Raw genomic sequence first — 21,256 nt, forward strand, 5'->3', positions numbered from 1 at the left:
TCGCCGACCTTCACCCATATGTGCCGTAGTCCCTTGACTCCCTTCCCCTCCCAGGCACCTCCCTCCTAACTGTCCTGTTAGCTCATCCAATCGATCAAAAGCAAGAGTTAGCGTCCCAAAGATCAAGAGCAAGAGTCTGACCCCAGAGGAAACCTCCTCTCGCCGATAAAGGTGATGAATTTCCGTGAGTTCACAGGGGACCCAGCTGTGGTTGGCTTCCTCGAGTTCTTCTACCAGAGCGCAAGGGCGCTGAAGACCGCGTCTGTTTTCCTGGCCAATCCAAGCTTCACACCGTTCTCAGTGGAGGAGGCGTATGCCAAAGTGAAACATAGCTCGAGAGTCAAGGCAAGTGAATCCAAGATGGTTGTCCGTGAGAGTACCGGCCCCGCAGGAGGTAACATTTGGAGCTTGAAAGACGGGGCAGATTTTTCTTTCCATGACCCCTTCTCTGGGAACCGTGGTCTGATTATTTTCTGATGCAAAATATGAAGGCTGGTATTAGGGTTTATTAGAGTTGAGCAGGGCATGGAAACTGTAGGTCAATACATGAGGTCTAGCACATGGCGACATTTTAAAGCCTGTAGGTGAATAAATGAGGTCTAGCACAGGGGCGACAATTTAGAGCTTTCAGCTTCCATGCCCTGCTCAACTCTAATAAACCCTAATACACTATATATCATCAAACAAGGGAGGAATAATAAATTATTGGGTTTTCAAACAATTCAAATTTAGGAGCATTAATTTTGTTCATTTATTGGGAAATTATTGTACAAGTTTCTAAAATTCCTGGATTAAACTTTTTTAATGGAGTTCTCGCCGCGACATCATTGTCCTCGCACCCACGCCCGCCGACCTCCACCCATAGGCGTTGTCGTCCCTTCCCTTGCTGAGGGCACCTACCTCCTAACTGGCTTGTCAGCCCATCCAATCGATTGAGAGTAGGAACTAGCGCCCCAAATGTATCACCAGTTTTGGGATTCCGCTGGCGGAGTGGGATTTGTGATCGTCGATCGGGATTTGGAGTTTATAGGAGCTAGAGCGTTTCCGAACATGTCCTTATTAGTTTTTCTCCCCGTCGAGAAGAAAATTAATTTCTTTACGAGAACATTTGAAGCACATGATCCCAAATGGGCAAACCTCAATGTCATCTATACTTTCACCTTTTTAAGCACAGAGCTTAGGGCATCTCTAGGGAGCTCCTACTCGGCGCTGACGTGCAAATGGCGTCTACAACGTTCCCTCTGTGGACCAATTCTACGCTCGGCCCAGGAACATATTCGCACCTAAAAAATTGACAGAACGGAGATTCGATCTCACGCGGCACTTGCCTGCAATTTCTTCGCTTAACCACTACAGCTACATAAAGGTGGTGAACGAAAGCAACACAAATTGTTTTCGAACTAATGCAACGCGCTATTTATTACTCAGCCATTTACTGTACCACTCAGATTTTTGAGTTATTTGAAAACAATTGGGAAATGTCTATTTTTGTAATGAAAAACAGTTCGTTCAATTATGGAAAATGTTCATCAATTTGAAAAAAGTTCATCGAAAATGAAAGTAGTTCATCGGATTTGAAAAACAATCATCGAATTAGAAAAAAGTAGTTCATCGAAAAGTAGTTCTGTGGTTTTGAAAAACAATCATCGAATTAGAAAGAAGTTCACCGATTTTTTTCAAAAGTTCATCAATTTTTTAAAAAATCATTCAATTTGAAAAAGTTCATAGATTTTGGAAAAAGTTCATCGTATTTGAAAAAAGTCATCAGTTTTGAAAAAAAGTTCACTAACTAAAAACCGGCGCATTTAAGAAAAAAATAAAAGAAAAAAGAAACGAAGTAGAATAAAAGGAAAAAGGAAAAACAACAAAACGAACTGACAAATAAATAAAAGTGGAAAACGAACGAATAGAACACGAAGCAGGTTAGTGGCCTGGTGGTTGTCGCGCATCCTTTCTAACGATCTGGTCGCATGTTTCAATGCCAAGCTCAGCACATTTTTTTAGAAAAACAACAAAGATGAACAATTTTTTAGAACCAAAAGGTAGTTGGGGGGCCCAGCGCTGGGGCCTGGGCGCCCGTTCGCGAAAATGCATACTGACGGGCGCCTGCAGCGCTAAATAGGAAATAGGAAACGCCCATCTCTAGCCCATACTCCAAAAGTTAAACATGAAGGAAACTGAGAATTAAGACCTATCGGGCCCATCCATATATTCTTTAATTCGTAATATTTGGTTCCCCCCCCCCCCCCCCCCCCCCCCCCCCCCCCCACAACCACCCAGCAGCCCATATTTGCTCCGGAAGAGGCAATTCTCCGGAAAAATGGGGAATGACGACCACGCCACCGCCATGGGCCGTCCGCCACCACGATGACTGCTGAATGAAGATGGTGCTCATACCTTTCTCCATTGCAAGAATGTTAGAGCATGTCCGGTAGGAACTTGCACATCTAACCACGACCATGGAAGTAGTGCAAGCTATTCTTATGAAGACGAAAAAAATGATTATTATGTTGTCGCTATGGTGGGAGAGCGTGGGATGCTTGCAACAAAGCAAATGCTGGCGCGGCGAGTCGATGAGATCCACTGAGAGCGTCTGTCACCGAATCAATAGCAGATAAATGATTGCAAACTGTTAAATGCAGCTAAGGAAAACAAGCACACACAGGTACTGGCACCTCTGAGCGAGGACATGTTGAAAATAATTATACGTGGGAAAAAAGAAACAATTTTGTTTCTCAGCAACTGCGGAAAAAATTAACAAATAAGTAAGGGGACTGACTCGTGGGCTCGTGAGCAACCTGTGTCGGGCTTTGGCCCAACCAAGTAACAACATTCTCCAGGCCCAGTCCACCACACAAACTACTGCCGTCCCTCTATAAAAAGCACGGCGCACACTCCACACTCACTCCCCCGCTCGCTGAACCCGCAAACCCTCGCCGGCGCCGCCGTCCGGCCATGGCCGACCCGAGACCGTTCACCAACGTCGATCCCGCGACGGCGGCCGCGGTGCGGCGCAGCGGCTGTGACCCGCACGAGCTGGACATGTTCATGGAGCACCTGCTGACGTACATCTACACCCTCGTCCCCCGCCTGCCCTTCCCCGACAACGGCCGGCTCGCTGTCCACGCCGCCCCCTCCGACGGCGTCGACCGCATCAGCCGCCTCCCCGACGAGCTCCTGCGAAACTTCGTCGCCCGCCTCCCCGCCAAGTACGGCGCGCGCACCGCCGTGCTCTCCTCCTGCTGGCGCGCGCTCTGGCGCTCCACGCCCCTCGTCCTCAGCGACGCGCACCTCCTCCCCGACGGCCACGGCTGGCCGCCCACACCCGCCACCTCGCCGTCCGTCATCGCCGCCGTCTCCCGCATCCTGGAAGCGCACCCGGGGCCCTTTCGCTGCGTCGACCTCGTCTGGAGCCACATGTGCCGCGCCCGGGTTGCGCGCTGGGTCCAGCTCCTCGCCGCCAAGGGCGTCCAAGACCTCGTCCTCGTCAACCGCCCGTGGCCGCAAGACGTGCCCCTCCCCGCCGCACTCTTCAGCGTCACCACCCTCACCAGCCTCTACATCGGCCTCTGGAAGTTACCAAGCACGGACGTCCTGCGTGGTGCCTCGTTTCCCCACCTTGTCGAGCTCGGCATATGCAGCGTCGAAATGGAGCGCGACGCCGTCGAGTCCCTCGTCGCCAGGAGCCCTAAGCTAGAGATCCTCAACATCGAGGGATGCCGCGTGGAGCTGCGCCTCCACCTCGTCAGCCAGAGCCTGCGCTGCGTGCAAATATGCGGCTCCGCTAAGGAGGACATCGCCGTGGTAAAGGCTCCTTGCCTCGAGCGGCTCATCCTCTCGGGCAGAGTCGGTCGCGGTCCCTTCTCCAGCAGAGTCAGGATTGGAGATGCCCCCAAGCTGTACACTTTGGGATACTTAGAGCGAGGACAGGTCCTAGAGGTCGGAGAAACCATCATCATGGTACATCTCCCATCTCCAGTATATCGGTTTGTTCAGTTGGCAAATATGTCCAGCCAATGACACAATTAATTGTGTGATGTTCTTCTTGAATTGGGAAAATTTCCGTATGGGATAAAGCCAAGCACAAGTACCATGCTCACAACCGTTAAAATTCTGAGCTTGAATGTGCGTTTCGGGGTTCGCGACGACGTCAAGATGGTGCCCACCTTCCTCAGATGCTTTCCCAAGGCGGAGAGACTGCATATTGTGGTATTTGTCACCAATTCACGTTCTGCTTACATTTCTATGGATGTCTTGCCTGTTATTTGCTTCTAGCCTGTCATTGTCATAGCTAAATTATATTGTCTTTTTGGTTTAATCCACCGTAATGTGAATGATTATAGTGATGCAAGCTAGTTTAAGTAATTTTGTCCATGCGTGAAGGTAAGGTGGAGAGAACACCAGCTGGATGGCTATTCATACTTGGCCAAGTTACATTTGACCAATTATAGGTCTTCTCCAAAATTTACGTACCTACACCGAAATACCCAGTTCGACTTATGAAGGGTTTCATGCTGGTTTGTTTATGTTGTGACATTTGGTAACAAAGTTTTCTTGCTGCACAATGATTATTATGCCGGTATCTTGATTTATAGTGTTTTGCTTCTGTAGGTATGTCCATATTTTTTTTCTAGTGCTGCATATGCTACTGTAACAGAGTAACAGACATGAGGCATGCAATGCTTATTTCTGACTTATGAAAGCTACACATAGTAAACTAGCACATCCATGTCGACATTTCTTGAGGCTGTTCCGGTATTGGTATGCCATAATAGCTGTATGGATGCTAGTAAGCTGGTTTGGTCATATGAGGATCTTAGGAACTTATCCTGACTGATTTATTACAGAAAGAGGCTGTTGTACCCCACATCTGAAAGTTCATATTAAAGAACATATCTGGCAAATTGTTGTTAAGACTAAAGTCCTCCATTCTGGACTGAAGTTTGCAGCATCGCATATATCTTAATTTACTGTCGATGGATTATGCTCAGCACATCTTTGTTTAGAGCATACATCATTCTTTTTTTCTCTCTGCAGTCTGCACTACTAGGCTATTTAGTAGTTAGTGCATTCTGGTACTTCACCCATCTTTTCTCCTACAAATCGGATCCGGCATTTTATTATGGACAAGTATATACTTACAGTATTTAGATTTTGAATCTTAGCTGCAAATGCCCCATTTGCTCACAAAAAAGGGACTTTCATAATACAATTTTCTTTTCTAACCTTTTCTTTCCAGATAGCTAATGGAAACTAGGGATCTATTTCCCTCAACTTGTTCTTGCGCTGGTTAATTTCTTAACAATTTCCTCTACACGTTAATTGAAAATTGTGTTCCATCTTTCAGTAGATTTTGTTGCTTGCAGTGTTTTCACTTATTTGCGTATATCTGTCAAATAAATTATCATTAGAGTTCTTTATGGTCTCTCTATTTTCTTCTACTATGAAATGTGAGCCATGTATTGTGTTATGCATGCTTGGCTGAGTAATTTGCCAGTGAATAACAGAATAAGATGATGACAACGGCGTTAATATGACTAGGCATACCTGACCAATTATCATATACATTCTTATTCTTGACCAATATAGCTAAAAATAAGTCAGACATTACAATTTATTCTCACCGATCAGGTCATCCTACGCACGCTGACTAGAATATGCAATTATAATGATTGGGATTGCATGTTCATCTGTTTATGTTACGACATTTTGTCTTGTCACAGCATACAATGCCATTTTCTTTGATTTCTATTGTTTTTCCTCTTGATTTTCTCTAGTTTGTCCCATTGTGTTCATTACTAGTTAGCAGTATTTGTGCTGTGGAATCGTGGATGCTGCAAGTTGCATGCAATGCTTATTTCGAAGTTCAAACTGATCAAACTTACACATAGTATACTGGCACATTTGCTGCCTACGATGTATTTGGAGGTGTGTGCATGGTATTACGACTCGTACCAAATTGTGTTCCTACTAGCTAGCAGTATTTGTGCTGCGGAAAGTGGATGATACAAGTGGGTGCAATGCTTATTTCAAGCCGATCAAACTTCACATAATAATCTAGCACATTTGGTTCCTACAGGTTCTTGGAAGCCTGGTACAGTATACCACTCACCTTGTTAAGACCTCCACGGTTGACTGAAATTTTCTGTCTCACTTTCTAATTTGTTATAGTTATATCTACATAATACCAGCACATTTGTTTCTCAGTTCCAGTAGCCTACTTGGTGCTTTGTGCTAGTTTAACGCATAGAAATATTACTTTGCCATTTCTCCGACAACATATAAATAATCTGAGGCTTCCTGCATTCACCTTCCTCAGATGCTCTCCCAACTGCTGACCGATCGAATCTATTTTCACAGAGTAAAAGATGCGATCAACCTGCTGCTGGTAACCACCTCACCCGCAGCTTCTGGGAGGAGTCTGGCCCCATCGAAAACGTCGCCTCGCGCATCCACACGATGAGCCTCCGCGAATTCATAGGGGACCCGGGCGAGGTTGGCTTCCTGGAGTTCTTCCGGACCGCGCGCACGCTGAGGGCCGCGTTCGTCATAATGGCCAATCCACGCTTCACGCCGTTCTCGAAGGAGGAGGCGGTAGGCAAGGTGAGGCACAGCTTCCGAAGGATGGTGTCCCAATCCAGCTACCAGTTTATGCTTGTGAACAAGGGGCCTGCGGGGGGGGGGGGGGGGGGGGGGGGGGTTATCCCTGGAACTTCAAAACCGGGGCAGATTTCTCTTTCCACGACCCGTTTTCGGAAGCCGAGGTCAGCCAACCTTAAGCCTCTGGGGAGAAGTGGACTGTTGCCACTTGCGGCCTTATTTTGGTTTGTCGAATTTGCGGCTTGGTGCCTGGTGCTATCAACCGATATTTAGCTTACCCTATAACCTGTGGTGGTGGTCAGTTGGGTTCTGTTTCCCTCTCTACCTATGTATGGTCCTTGATGCAAACTATGCAAATTTGCCCTGCCTTATCAGTTTCCATGTCTATCTATCTAGTATGCTCCTTGGAACTTTTTATTAGTGGCAATATGTTCCATTCTTTGCGGTTGTTGGGTGCTTTTTTAGATCAGCGGGAAGCCGAATCGGCTCCCCCGTTCAATTACTCAAACGAAACACTTTACATGTTTCAGGTTCTTTAGTTTCAAGCATGAAAGGAGTAAACAAACTACACTAGTTCCAAAGGCAGTAGAGGACCATCAGGAGGTCATGCCGCTGACTTCAGCTCCATCTTTCTTTTTTGCGAGAAAACTTCCAATCTATTCATTATCAACCATGGCATAACAAATACCAGAAATAATAGAAATTACATGTAGGTTCGTAGACCACCTAGCGATGACTACAAGCACTAGAGCGAGCCGAAGGTGCGCTGCCGTCATCACCCCTTCCTCGCCGGAGCCGGGCAAAACTTGTCGTAGTAGAGTAGTAGACAGTCGGGGAAGTTGTCGTGCTAAGCCCCATAGGACTAGCCTACCAAAACAGCAACCGTCCCGGATGAAGAAAAGCGTAGATTGAAAGGATCCAACCTGAAGACACACTAACATAGGCGAACGAATACCGGATCTGAGTGGATCCACCAAAGACAACCACTGCCAAATCCTGCGAGGTCTGCTAGAGACACGCCTCCACATGTCGTCCGATGATGCTAGACGCATCACAGTTACAAAGGGCTAGGCAAGGAGAATCTTATTCCATTTTCGGGGAGTCGTCACCTTCTCGTCTTCCTGAGTAGGACACAAATCCTAGCAAAACTCAAAGAAACGTAAAAAAAACAGAGCTCTCCCACCGGTGAAGGGTCGGGATCCACCACACACCATGGCCCTAAGACCACATGAGATGAAGCAGATCGGCGGCGCTGCTGGCGGGAGGCAGAAACCCTAGCCGCCATGTTCCCTTGAAGGAGAGGCGAAGGGGTAAGCCCCCCCCCCCCCCCCCCCCCCTCACATATGGTGTGTCAATTGACAATTTTTTTTGGCGGGCCCCTGATACCGAGCAGTCTTTGGGTCTTGAATAATCACTCATAGGGGCCACATATTATAGGTTTTTCTTTCCATAGTTTTACTTCAACTCTAATGAACCCTAATAAACTATGGAAGAGGATTTGTGACTCTCTGGTGTCACACACCCCTATATAAATATAGTACTAAAAACATATTAGAAAATTTGAAAAATAAAATAAAATTTGGGAAATAAAACCTGGGTGCCCCGTTGTACCCCATGTTCAGTTTCGTAGGGAATGGGTGCCCGTGGTAATGTAAGTAAAAAAATACAAAAACGTACGTGTAAAAAGAAACTAGATATAACATATGTCAGACCGTAATTCCTACGCCGCGGATTACACGGGCAGCCATTACTCACAAAAATGCACACGAGTATACAATGCGCACCCAGGTTTCATACCCTAAAATTTCAGAAAAATTTCCTGATATTTATAAAAATACTATTTTTATATAGGGGTGTGTAGCACCCAGATGCTCCAATGAGTTTCCCAATAAAATATACATTATAAAATAACGGAGTACGTGCGACTGTCATGTTTGTGGGCCATGCGTGTACGTGTACTGTAAGTGTTTGATGAGTTATGTGAGCCAAATATAATTTGATCGGAATTAAGTTTTGGATGTTGGGTTAGATTCTTTGTTATTTTTTTGAGAATCAGGATGATAGGTTAGATGGACAAAAATTTAATTCCAAAAGCTGAAGAATTAAAGGGTTATATACGAAATTAAATCACGGGGGATGGGCTGAAGATGGCCTTATAATAAGAAGGATCCGTTGCTCATGGGCCCTTTAGCAACCCCGCTTTGAAATTTGGCCCACCACACATGCATGTCCCCTGTGCGGCGGAAAAACCTATTGGACGCATACTGCGTCACACTGTCGACGAATCGCACAGATAAGACTAACGAGCGATTTTGGGCCAGCCCATATGTAGCGTCCGTAGAAGTTCCGGTTTTGCGAACCTTCTAGAGCGTTCCCAGCCGGTTCTTACTGGTTTTGGGAACCATCTAGAAGGTTCCTGAACCAGTTTCTTATTTTGCCTTTTTTTTTCTTTTTTTACTCTTTCTGTTTTTTTCTTCTTCCTTTTTCTGGTTCTTTTTTCTATTCTTTTTCGTTACTTTTTTGTTTCCTTTTTGTTTTCCTTTTCAGGTTAATTTCTATTTTGAACACATTTTCTTTCTTTGGTTTTTTATTTTCATATCTGTTCTTATCTTTTTTTTGAAATACTAAAAAAACTCGTGTTTATAGAAAATGTTTAGTTTGCAAAAAAAATGTTCTCAAAATTCAAAAATTGTTCTTGTCACCAGATTTCAACTTTTTGTTCACGTATTCAAAAAGAATTCAAGCCACGGAATTTGTTCGGGATTTTTCAGAATTGTTCTCCATTTCAAAATTTGTTCTCAAGATTCAAAAAATGTTCATGCTTTCAAAAACTGTTCGCGCTTCCAAATATGTTCTTCGTTTCAAAATTTGTTCTCGACATTCAAAAAATGTTCATGCTTTTAAAAACAGTTCTTTCAAAAAATGTTTTGTAAATTCAAAATTTGTTTGTTTTCAAATTTTTGTGTGCCTTTTTGAAAAGAATCTTACATACAAAAATTTACTAAAAATTTGCGTTTTAGACATCTTAAATAATTACTCAATGTTTGTGTGTTTGAAAAAATGTTTGCGTTTCAAAAATTGTTCAAAGTTTCAAAAATTGTTCGTGTTTTACAAAAAAGTATGTGTTTTAGAAAAATGTTCGAAGCTATAGAAAAATGCCTTCATTTTTATTTTTTTTGTTCACGTATACTGAAAAAAGCATTTTACAAAATTGTTTGAATTATTCAAAATTGTTTCAATTATTCAAAATTGTCTTCCGTTTCAAAATTTTGTTCTGAATTTCAAGAATTGTTCTTGTTTTCAATTTTTGTTCACCAATTAAAAAACATCACATTTTCAGAAAATGTTTTGGATATCAAAATTTGTTCATAAATTCATGAAATGCTCCTATTTTTAACTTTTGTTCGTAAATTCAAAAATGTTCGCAGAATTCAAAAAATGTTCACATTTGTTAACTTTTGGTCACCAATTCAAAAAAATGAGAATTTTAAAAAAATGTTTCCGCTTTCCAAATTTGTTCAAATCATCAAAATGGTGATGTTTTTCAAAATTTGACCCCAAATTCCAAAAAAAATTCTGGGGAATTCAAAAAACTGTTCACGTCTTGAAAATTTGTTCGTAAATTTGAAAAATCTTCGCGCTTTCAGTTTTTGTTCCTCCTTCTCAGAAAATGTTTTGCACTTTCATGATTTTTTTCTTGATTTTGGGAAAAAATGTCGTTTTCATGTTGTTCCTTTATTTTATTTTATTTTAGATTCCCAAAAATGTTTCAAGTTTTAACTTTTTCTCTCTCTATGAAATATGAAAATGTTTGCAGCTTATGGTCGTACAAGGTGGACAGCCATTTTATGTACGAAATCCCAGGAACTATGGTGGCTATTAGCATGGGCAGAGACAGGCCCCAGGCAGCCCAGGCGGCTGCCTGGGGCGTGAGGCCCATCTCGCTCGTACACTGTAGCAAATATACTGTAGAACAACGAAGGCTGCCTGGGGCGTGAGGCCCATCTCGTTCGTTGCCTGGCTCATCTGCCTGCGGCCTGCCTGTGCGTCTACTTCGAGTCTGGACGAACACGAACCAGCCAGCCACCCGCAGCCCGTTCCCCTGACTTGGACGAACCCTAGGCGCCGCCCGCCGCCTACCCTGCCGGCCAGCTCCGTCCCCTTCGACCCCCTTCTGCGGCATCAGGTTGCGCCGCTGCGGTGCTGCGGGCTGCTGCCCTGTCCGACGAGGCGGCGACCTCGGCGAGGCGGCAGGCTACCCGGCGTCCGGCGAGCCGCAGCACATAGCAGACAGCAGAGCAAGAGGCCAAGAGCAAAGGTATCCCTTCCTTGCTTCCTAGTTTTCTTCGAGTTCGATGTACAGCTCTGTTCGGTGGAGGCGTGGAGCTCTATTCTGTACTTCTGAATTCTGATGTATAGCTTTTAGGACAGAGACAGTGCAGCATTGAGCTCTGTTCGTTGGATGCGTGGCGCTCTATTCTAATCTTGTAAGCATGGCCCCCTCACTTAGGATTCACTAGATAGAGTTCCTGTACTCTGTAATTGCTAGATGCCACCATTGTTTGCTTGATGCCACTTTTTGTTAGATGTGGAAACCTATGTAGACAGATAGTAATTTTGTTTCTATAAATGTTACAGGAAGGCAAGATGAGTAAAAGAAACAAGACATTGAATTCATTTTTTCAAGTTCGAACCACAGAAACTGCAGAAACAGGTCCTTCAACTCGAACAACTGATAATGCCCCTGGTGTTACGGCTCAACTTAAACCTGGTGATATTGAATCAGACCCTGGTAAGAGAATACCAATTGACGATTTGGATGCGGACATTAGAGATCTTGCTAGAAGGGAGTACTATAGTATGGGTCCATGTCAACCAACTGATCATACATAGATAAATGGTAGAGGCTTTCATGATTACTGGTATAATGATCATCGCGGCTGGTTGGAATATAGCATTGAAAAAAGCAGCCTTTTGCTTTTATTATTTTCTATTTAAGCAACCAAGAGCTGCAAACTATGGTGTTGAGGCGTTCACGAAAAATGGATTTAAATCTTGGAAGGATGGACCTAAAGTTTTTAATCAGCATGTTGGCAAGCATGATAGTGCTCATAATAAATCTAGACAACATTATGATGATTTCAAAAATCAAAGACAAAATTTGCCACATGTGTTTGATAGGGGTTCTAAGAAGAGAGAAGAAGAATACAAAGCTCGTCTCTTCATTATATTGGGTATTGTCAAGTTTTTGACACTACAAGCTCTTGCTTTTCGTGGTCATGATGAGTCTGCTAGCTCAATGAATAAGGGTAACTTCAAAGAGTTGTTGGACTTGTTCATAAAGAAAGACCCAAAGGTGGAAAAATTGTTTGGTGATGCAGGAGGGAACCATCTACTGACTTCACATGAGATACAATTGGATTTATGCAAGGCTTGTGCACAAGAGACCACCGAAGTCATTATAGAGGAGATTGGAGATAGGAAATTTGCTTTACTTGTTGATGAGTCCAGAGATGCATCTATGAAAGAGCAAATGGCTATGTGTTTGAGGTTAGTACCTTTCCTCGTATTGTATGTGTTTGTTGTTGTAGACTTGTAGGTGGATTTTGTTGAAGTTTTATATTAATCATGCTCCTTTGTCTTATGTAGGTATCTCAGCAAACGAGGGGAGGTGATTGAGAGATTCATGGCAGTTGAGCATGTTCCTGACACAAGATCAACTTCACTGAAGGTAGCTTTGGATGGTATGTTTGCTACTCTTGGCTTATCTATGTCTAATTTGAGAGGACATGGTTATGATGGGGCTTCAAACATGAGAGGGGAATTCCGTGGGTTGCAAAGATTGATCTTGGAGGAAAATCCTTATGCTCATTATATACATTGTTTTGCCCATCAGTTACAATTAGTGGTTGTTGCTGTTGCCAAGTGTTGTTCATCAGTAAGGGATTTTTTTTGAATACACAAGCATGGTGGTTAACATTGTTAATGCTTCTTGTAAAAGACATGATCAATTGGCCCAAGAGCAACATGATGAAATAGTGCGTCAAATAGAGGCTGGGGAACTTCTTGTGGGAAAAGGAAAAAACCAATTAACAAACCTTGCTAGACCCGGTGATACACGGTGGGGATCACATCATAAAACCTTGTGTCGTCTTGTTCAGATGTGGAAACCAGTTCTAAAGGTATTAGAAAATCTACACAATGATGCAGATAATGTTGCACAAAGAACCACAGCCGCAGGATTGATAAAGCAAATGGAGTCCTTTGAATTTGTTCTCATATTGCATCTTATGATTACATTATTGGGCAAGACTAACAATCTGTCACAATGCTTGCAACTGAAAAATCAGAATATTGTACGTGCTGTTGGATTGATTAAAACCACATTAGATGATATTCAAAATATAAGGCAGAATGGTTGGGGTGAGCTCTTTAAAGAGGTAACAGACTTTTGTGTCAAGTACAACATTGTAGTGCCAAATATGGAAGATACTAGAACTGCTAATGGGCGTTCAAGGACTTGGGGTAGGCAGTTGGTAACTTACAACCATCATTTCAGAAATGAAATATTCAATGTGTTGCATGATCAACTTATTGTGGAGTTAAACAACCGCTTTGCTGAAAGGTCTACTCAATTGTTGAGATGCATTGCTTGTCTTGATCCCAAGAATTCATTTGCCAATTATAATGAAGACAAGCTAGTAGACCTTGCTAATATGTATGCTGCTGACTTCTCTACATATGAAGTTACTTTTGTCCTTAGAAACCAACTAGACTCATTCATTCAGGAAGCAAGAGTTGATACACATTTGATGAATTGCAATGACCTTGGTCATCTTGCCATAAATATGGTTACAAGTAATATGCACACAACTTTTCCCTTGGTTTACCGTCTTGTTGAGTTAGCATTGATTTTACCTGTTGCAACCGCAACAGTGGAAAGTGCATTTTCAGCAATGAGCATTATCAAGACTGGATTGAGGAAAAAAATGGGTGATGATTGGATGAATCATAGAATGGTATGTTACATTGAGCGGGATGTATTTGTGAGTATTGGAGAATCAAAGATCATTGAGCGATTTCAAGGTTATCGCAGTCGCAAATGCCTTTTGCCTCGTCCTGGACGTAAGTTTCCAAATTTTGCATCTATTATGAACTATTTTTGCTTCCTTTATTATGCACTGATTTGCATTTCAAAATTTATCATTCAAGGTTTAGCTTCTTCGACTATTGAAGATGTTGTTATGGGAGGGTCAGATCAACCAATCCTTTGATTTGGTATTAATCTTTTGGATCATCTATATATGCTACATATTGTCTTTTGATTTATCTTGCTTTATTAGTTGACCCATCATGGAACAAATGCTGCCATGGAATATTATGTTTGGTGTATTATTAGTTATGCAACATAAATTGACTTTCGTATGCGTTGAAACTGGAGTTCTTTTTGGGTAGCTTTTAGCCCTTAGTTTCTCGCCTGGGTTGTCAGCCAATCCTGGCTCCGCCACTGGCTATTAGCATTGCTCACTTGCAGTTTGTTTCTTTAATTCTGGCGCTAATAGCAGGTGTACGAAATCCCAGGAATTATTGTTCGATCCCTGCCGCTGTTCTATGTTTCTTTAAGTCTGGTGCTTCAACCTTGAAATGAGAAGTTGAGTGTGGCAGTGGCTTGCACAGCGCGGCATTGACCAGGAGGTTCCACGGTCGATCCGCAGCTCGATCACGCTCTCTTTTTTTGCGTTTTTTGATATGACGATCGTGCCAATGGAAGTGGGCCGGTCCAGGCTAGCGGCCCCCTGTGCAAAACATGCGGCGCCCTGTGCGAAACGTCGGCACTTTGCTGCAACGAGCGGCAAATAGGAAGTCCCCTGTGCGGCTGCGAGGACTCATGGAGACATGTGCTCCTTTCATGTACCATGTCACGTTGTATTTGGGCTCTCTTAGACGATCAACTTGTGGCGCAGATGACTTCCAATGAAGAAACAAACGCCAAGCACTGGATGTTCGTATGCATGCTACACTAAGCCATGACCTGTTCACAAGAATGGTGGTAACATTATAGTCAGTTTGGTATGTTCGACGGAAAGCAATCCATGAGGCAATATTTCAGAGCCCGGTACAAACCATCGCCTTTGTGGACTCCTACTTACATGAGCTGCAACATCTACAGAAGCCGACTGTGCGGTCTTCTGGAGTCGGCCGATCTCCCCGACCCACAGAGGAAAGATGGCTCGCGCCGCTCCAAGACTGTATGAAGATGAATGTTGATGGTGCGGTCGCTCGCCACAGAAGAGGAGGAGCAGTTTCGGCAATATGTAGAGACAGTCAAGGAATTTACCTTGGGTCCTCAGCGATGGTGTATCCCGTTGTGACCGACCCAGTGATGCTCGAGACATTCGCCTGCAGGGAAGCTCTATCACTTACAGAGGATCTTAATCTGCATAAGATCATGGTGGCGTGTGACAGTCAGGGAGTGATTGACGACATCAACAAGGGACGGGAGGACCCCATGCTGCTATAGTACATGAAATAATAGGGCGTAAGAGTGGTTTTCAGTTTTGTAATTTCATTCATGAGCGTAGAAACTATAACTTTGAGGTTCATAAGCTCGTCAAGTTCTCTTGTAACCTGCAATTAGGTAGACATGTGTGGTTGGGAACTCCTCATGACCCAACAGTTGTACCAATGAACATTGCGTTGGAATAAAAAGCTTGGCGAGTTCTTCTCAAAAAAACCACCACCACTACACAGTACACACTCCACACGCACTACGCTGAGAATCCCAAATCCACAAACCCTCGCCAGCTCATCCACCGGCGCCGCCGTAGGCCATGGCCGTGCAGAAGCAGGTCACGACGACGGCCGACGCACGGCGCTACGGCGCCGACCTGCACGCGATGGAGGAGACCGCGGAGTTCATGTTGTCGTACATCTACCAAAGCCTCCCCGAGTACCTTCTCTACAACGGCGCGCGGCTCACCGCCCTCCCCGCCGCCCGCCGCGCCGACCGCATCAGCCGCCTCCCCCGTGACCTCCTGCGCAACATCCTCGCCCGCCTCCCCGTCAAGGACGCCGCGCGCACCGCCGCGCTCTCCTCTCGCTGGCGCGTGCTCTGGCGCTCCACGCCCCTCGTCCTCGTCGACATCCACCTTCTCCCCAAAGCCCAGGACTTTAGCCCCACGCCGGCCAACACGCCGGCCATCACCGCCGCCGTCTCCCGCATCCTCGAAACGCACCCGGCTCCTTCAGCTGCGTCCACCTTGTTAGAGTAGTCCTTATGGTATACGACTTCTAGTCCAAGCCAGTTTTGTACCCCTACCCCAAGTCGGTTTGTACCCTCTTATATACTCTTGTATGCCGCACCAAATCAATCAATAAGCAACAGTTTTATTTAGTTTTCATGGTATCAGTTACTGGTCCCAGGGTCTAGGGTATGGCTCCGCCTACGCCGCCGCCCGGCTACTTCGAGCGCCGGGCCGCGCTCATCGCCAAGGCAGCCAACGCCGCGGCCGCTTCTCTCTCGTCCCTCACCATAGCTCCACAAAACTACCCTACACCCATCCTCGCCGCACCAATATCTCTTGCCGACACAATCTCCGATGTCAGCCCCTACATCCCCATAGTTCTTGATCTCGCCACCCACAACTACTACCATTGGAGACATCTCTTCGACCTCCACCTCGGCCGCTGCAACCTGCGCTCGCATGTCGCCGCCAACTGTCTTCCCCGCCCCGACGATCTGCAATGGTTGAAAGACGATCTCGCGATCGTCCAGTGGTTCTACACCCGCATCACCATCGAAATCTTCAACATGCTCGATCACGACGGCGCCACCGCTGCCAACATCTGGCACTCCCTCCGTCAGCTCTTCCAAAGCAACACTGACGCTCGAAAAAACGCTCTCCACACCGAGCTTCACAATATGGTGCAAGGAGACGCCCCGGTGAACCTGTTCTGCCAGCGCGTTAAGACCATTGGCGATGAGCTCCGCGAACTCGGCGATACAGTCAGCGACTCACAGCTAATCAACATCGTCATTGTCGGCCTCAGCGAATACTTTGACAAGAAAGCCTCGTTCATACCGATGATACGGCCTCCTCCTACATTCGCTGAAGTTCGTTCCCTACTACAACTCGTGGCAGAAACACAATCTCGCAAGGACTCTCGCCCCAAAGTCTTTCATGCTGCGGCTCGTCCTCCTCTGTCGTCTACACCAGCATCGCCTTCCATGCCGGCTCCTGCCGCCGGGCCGTCTGCATCGTCATATGCTCAACCCCCCCCAGGCTGGCGCCCTAGTCCGAACTACCACGGCAAAAACCCTATCTGCAGGCCATCGTCGACTTGTTCGGTTCCACCTACAACATCACCAGCACCGAGTCCTGCACCACCCACCAGTGCTCCATCTGCGGTTGCATGGCGGCCTCCTCATGATCCTTGGACGGGGCTCGTTCAGGCATGGCCCATGCCCTGGTCCGCTCCGTCCACCCTCGGTGCTCCGCCGGCATACTCAGGTGCCTGGCAACCCGGCCTTCGGTCGCCTACTGGTGCTCCCGGGGTTCTCAACCCCCGACAGCCGGCCAATGCCTATCACACCGCCCCGACATATGCTCCTTATGGCCATTGCACCACCGACAGCGGCACCTACTACACACCTCAGCCGGCCCTGCTCCCGACGCCACCCTGACCATAGTCGGCCAATGCCTCTCACGCTGTCCCGACGTATGCTCCTTATGGTCACTACTCCACTGACGGTGGCGCCTACTACACTCACCAGCCGGCCCTACTGCCTTCACCATCATATCCGCTGGCACTGCTCCCGACGCCACCCTCACCTGCGACGCCGAGCTGGGATCAAGCTGCTTTTCTCCAGGCCATGAATAACTTTGCTACACAAGGAAACTCAGGTACGGATTGGATCTTTGGTTCAGGGGCCTCTACATATGTCTGCATCTAGTAATTGGTTATCATCTTGCACTAAATCTCCTTTCCCTTCCATTACCCTTGGAGATGGATCATCTATTCCTATATATTGTGTTGGTCAGGCTCAACTTCCCTCTTCCACTAAACCTCTTCTACTTCGCGATGTTCTAGTTGCACCCGCCCTCATTAAAAATCTTATTTCTGTTCGCCAATTTACTTGCGACAATCTAGTTTCGGCTGAATTTGACCCTTTTGGTTTATCTGTGAAGGATTACCTGACCAAGGCCGAGATCGCTCGCTTCAATAGCTCCGGTGATCTTTATTCTCTTAATGGATTTCCTGCCGCCATCCCTCCAACATCCATGCTAGCCTCCATCGATCTCTGGCATCGTCGCTTGGGCCATCCTAACCCTGCCGTCTTAGCTTCTATGCTTAGTGAATTTACCATACCATGTAATAGGGACTCTCATAATTCTGTGTTTTGTGAGTCATGTCAATTAGGCAAACATGTGCGCCTTCCCTTTAGTTCCTCTAGCTCTTGTACCACTTATCCCTTTGAATTAATACATTGTGATTTAATTATGGACCTCTCCCATTGCAAGTGTTTCGGGTTTAAAATACTACCTTGTTATCCTAGATGATTTCACCCACTTTGTCTGGACTTTCCCTCTACGCAACAAATCCGAGGTCCATTCTCTCCTTCTTAATTTTCAACGCTATGTGTCTGTTCACTTCTTCCTCCCTATTCGCTTTATCCAATGTGAAAATGGTCGCGAGTTTGTTAACATTAAAAATCGTACTTTCTTCTTACAACATGGCATCTTGCTAAGGTTCTCATGTCCCTACACCTTCCCTCAAAATGGTAAAGCCGAACATTCTCTTCGCACCCTCAATGATATTGTTCGCACTCTCCTCAATCATCTATGCCTCCCAAGTTTTGGGCTGAAGCTCTACACATGGCCACCTTCCTTCTAAACATTCGCCCTTCTAAAACTAGACCCAACACTAATCCCTATTATTCCCTCTTTCTTTCCCATCCCGACTACTCCGCGGTTCGTGTTTTTGACTGTCTCTGTTTTCCCAATACCTACGCCACTTCTGCAAATAAATTGTCACCATGCTCTATCCCATGTGCCTTTCTTGGCTTCTCTGACGAGCACAAAGGCTATCGCTGTCTCGACCTTCACACCAGACACGTTCATGTCTCTCGCCATGTCACGTTTGCTGAGAACATTTTTCCTTTCTCACAACGCACTACTACACCATCAAACATCCCTAGCTCCACAAACACCCCCTCTCCCCGTCCTTTCCAACTATATACTCCCCTACCTTCTAAACACAACACACCACCACCACCATTAACACCCGCCATAGCCGATACCAACCCTACCCTCACCCCACCCGAGACGTCCCCAACACCTCCGACCCCTGCTCCCTCCCCACCACCCCTGGTGTTGGGGATCGTAGCAGAAATTTAAAACTTTCTACGCATCACCAAGATCAATCTATGGAGTAATCTAGCAACGAGGGGAAGGGGAGTGCATCTACATACCCTTGTAGATCTCTAAGCGGAAGCGTTGCAAGAACGTGGATGAAGGAGTCGTACTCATAGCCATTGTTGAGGAAATTGTTAACTGGTAGCTGCTCGGTCGGCTGATGAGTAGGGGATTAATAGACTAATTGGCAAGTTAATCGGCCATTTAATCAATTAATCGGACGATTTATCGGGTAATCGGCTACTCGGGGACCCTATGAGTAGGGATTAATCCGCAAGTTAACTTGTTAATCGGATGAATTCTTGAATAGGGATCGTAGCGATTCAGATCGCGGTTGATTCCGATCTAAGCCCCAAGGGGTGCGGCAGCCCCTAATCACATCTAGGGTGGCGGCCACAAGGGGGAGAGGGGGAGGCGCACCTAGGGTGGGCCTTAGGGCCCATCTGCCCTAGGGTTTGCCCCCCTCCCCTCTTGGAGGCGCCTTGGGCCTTGGTGGGAGGCGCCCCAGCCCACCTAGGGGCTGGTCCCTTCTCACTATAGGCCCATGTATGCCTTCGGGGCCCGTGGCCCCTCCCGGTGGACCCCCGGACCCCTCCGGTGGTCCCGGTACACTACCGATGATGCCCGGAACACTTCCGGTGTCCAAAACCATACTTCCTATATATCAACCTTTACCTCCGGACCATTCCGGAACTCCTCGTGACGTCCGGGATCTCATCTGGGACTCCAAACAACATTCGGTAACCGCGTACATAGTTTCCGTATAACCCTAGCGTCATCGAACCTTAAGTGTGTAGACCCTACGGGCTCGGGAGTCATGTAGACATGGCCGAGACAACTCTACGGTCAATAACCAACAGCGGGATCTGGATACCCATGTTGGTTCCCACATGCTCCACGATGATCTCATCGGATGAACCACGATGTCAAGGATTCAATCAATCCCGTATACAATTCCCTTTGTCTATTGGTACGATACTTGCCTGAGATTCGATCGTCGGTATCCTGATACCTTGTTCAATCTCGTTACCGGCAAGTCTCTTTACTCGTTCCGTAACACATCATCCCGTGATCAACTCCTTGATCACATTCTGCACATTATGATGATGTCCTACCGAGTGGGCCCAGAGATACCTCTCCGTTTACACGGAGTGACAAATCCCAGTCTCGATTCGTGCCAACCCAACAGACACTTTCGGAGATACCCGTAGTGCACCTTTATAGCCACCCAGTTACGTTGTGACGTTTGGCACACCCAAAGCACTCCTACGGTATCCGGGAGTTGCACAATCTCATGGTCTAAGGGAATGATACTTGACATTAGAAAAGCTTTAGCATACGAACTACACGATCTTGTGCTAGGCTTAGGATTAGGTCTTGTCCATCACATCATTCTCCTAATGATGTGATCTCGTTATCAACGACATCCAATGTCCATGGTTAGGAAACATGGTGTTGTCTATGTATCCACATGTATCTGAGTTTCCTATCAATACAATTCTAGCATGGATAATAAATGATTATCATGAACAAGGAAATGTAATAATAACCAATTTATTATTGCCTCTAGGGCATATTTCCAACAGTGTCCCACTTGCACTAGAGTCAATAATCTAGTTCACATCGCCATGTGATTAACACTCATAGGTTACATCGCCATGTGACCAACATCCAAAGAGTTTACTAGAGTCACTTATCTAGTTCACATCACTATGTGATTAACACTCAATGAGTTCTGGGTTTGATCATGTTATGCTTGTGAGAGAGGTTGTAGTCAACGGGTCTGCCATATTCAGATCCCTATGTATTTCGCAAAACTTTATGTCATGTCACAGATGCTGCTACCACGTTCCACTTGGATCTATTCCAAATTGTTGCTCCATTATACGTATCTGGTATCTCTACTCAGAGCTATCCGGATAGGTGTCAAGCTTGCATCGACGTAACTCTTTACGTCGAACTCTTTATCACCTCCATAACCGAGAAACATTTCCTTATTCCTCTAAGGATAATTTTGACCACTATCTAGTGATCCACTCCTAGATCACCTTTGTACCCTCTTGCCAGACATGTGGCAAGGCACTCATCTGGTGCGGTACTCAGCATGGCATACTGTATAGAGCCTATGACAAAAGCATAGGGGAAGACCTTTGTCCTTCCTCTTTCTTCTGTCATGGTCAATCTTCGAGTCTTACTCAACTTCACACCTTACAACTCAGGCAAGAACCCCTTCTTTGACT

The 21,256-nt window shown here is 45.8% G+C and overlaps 2 protein-coding genes across 15 annotated transcripts; both read left to right on the forward strand.

The window, feature by feature from the left end:
- Nucleotides 1-2,955: 2,955 nt before the first annotated feature.
- Nucleotides 2,956-7,139, forward strand: LOC123191417 (putative F-box protein At1g67390). Its single transcript, XM_044604165.1, has 4 exons — nucleotides 2,956-3,961; nucleotides 4,067-4,209; nucleotides 6,361-6,657; nucleotides 7,131-7,139. The coding sequence occupies exons 1-4, from the start codon at nucleotides 2,956-2,958 to the stop codon at nucleotides 7,137-7,139; spliced, it is 1,455 nt and encodes a 484-aa protein (XP_044460100.1).
- A 3,373-nt stretch (nucleotides 7,140-10,512) lies between these two features.
- Nucleotides 10,513-15,317, forward strand: LOC123187167 (zinc finger MYM-type protein 1). 14 transcript variants are annotated; one of them, XR_006493847.1, is made up of 7 exons: nucleotides 10,513-10,918; nucleotides 11,027-11,087; nucleotides 11,239-12,150; nucleotides 12,250-12,344; nucleotides 13,389-13,458; nucleotides 13,537-13,725; nucleotides 13,813-15,317. XR_006493847.1 is itself a non-coding variant. In XM_044598949.1 (7 exons), the coding sequence occupies exons 3-7, from the start codon at nucleotides 11,248-11,250 to the stop codon at nucleotides 13,872-13,874; spliced, it is 660 nt and encodes a 219-aa protein (XP_044454884.1). In that variant the 5' UTR covers nucleotides 10,521-10,918; nucleotides 11,032-11,087; nucleotides 11,239-11,247; the 3' UTR covers nucleotides 13,875-15,317. The 14 variants fall into 14 exon arrangements, 12 of the variants coding, with proteins under 12 accessions (XP_044454877.1, XP_044454878.1, XP_044454880.1 ...); XM_044598949.1 differs by lacking the exon at nucleotides 13,389-13,458 and having other exon boundaries at nucleotides 10,521-10,918; nucleotides 11,032-11,087; nucleotides 11,239-11,392; nucleotides 11,982-12,150; XM_044598948.1 differs by lacking the exon at nucleotides 13,389-13,458 and having other exon boundaries at nucleotides 10,522-10,918; nucleotides 11,239-11,392; nucleotides 11,982-12,150.
- The last annotated feature ends 5,939 nt before the right edge of the window (nucleotides 15,318-21,256 follow it).

The sequence above is a fragment of the Triticum aestivum genome, chromosome 2A (assembly GCF_018294505.1).
Source record: "Triticum aestivum cultivar Chinese Spring chromosome 2A, IWGSC CS RefSeq v2.1, whole genome shotgun sequence".
Classification (NCBI taxonomy): Eukaryota; Viridiplantae; Streptophyta; class Magnoliopsida; order Poales; family Poaceae; genus Triticum; species Triticum aestivum.

Bases quoted from the DNA above. Each gene is read 5' to 3' on its own strand.
- LOC123191417 (XM_044604165.1), top strand. From the start codon at position 2,956: ATGGCCGACCCGAGACCGTTCACCAACGTCGATCCCGCGACGGCGGCC. The intron at 3,962-4,066 runs TACATCTCCCAT...GAAAATTTCCGT, and splicing joins CGGAGAAACCATCATCATGG to ATGGGATAAAGCCAAGCACA. The intron at 4,210-6,360 runs GTATTTGTCACC...CTATTTTCACAG, and splicing joins CGGAGAGACTGCATATTGTG to AGTAAAAGATGCGATCAACC.
- LOC123187167 (XM_044598942.1), top strand. From the start codon at position 12,567: ATGGTGGTTAACATTGTTAATGCTTCTTGTAAAAGACATGATCAATTG. The intron at 13,726-13,812 runs GTAAGTTTCCAA...TTATCATTCAAG, and splicing joins CCTTTTGCCTCGTCCTGGAC to GTTTAGCTTCTTCGACTATT.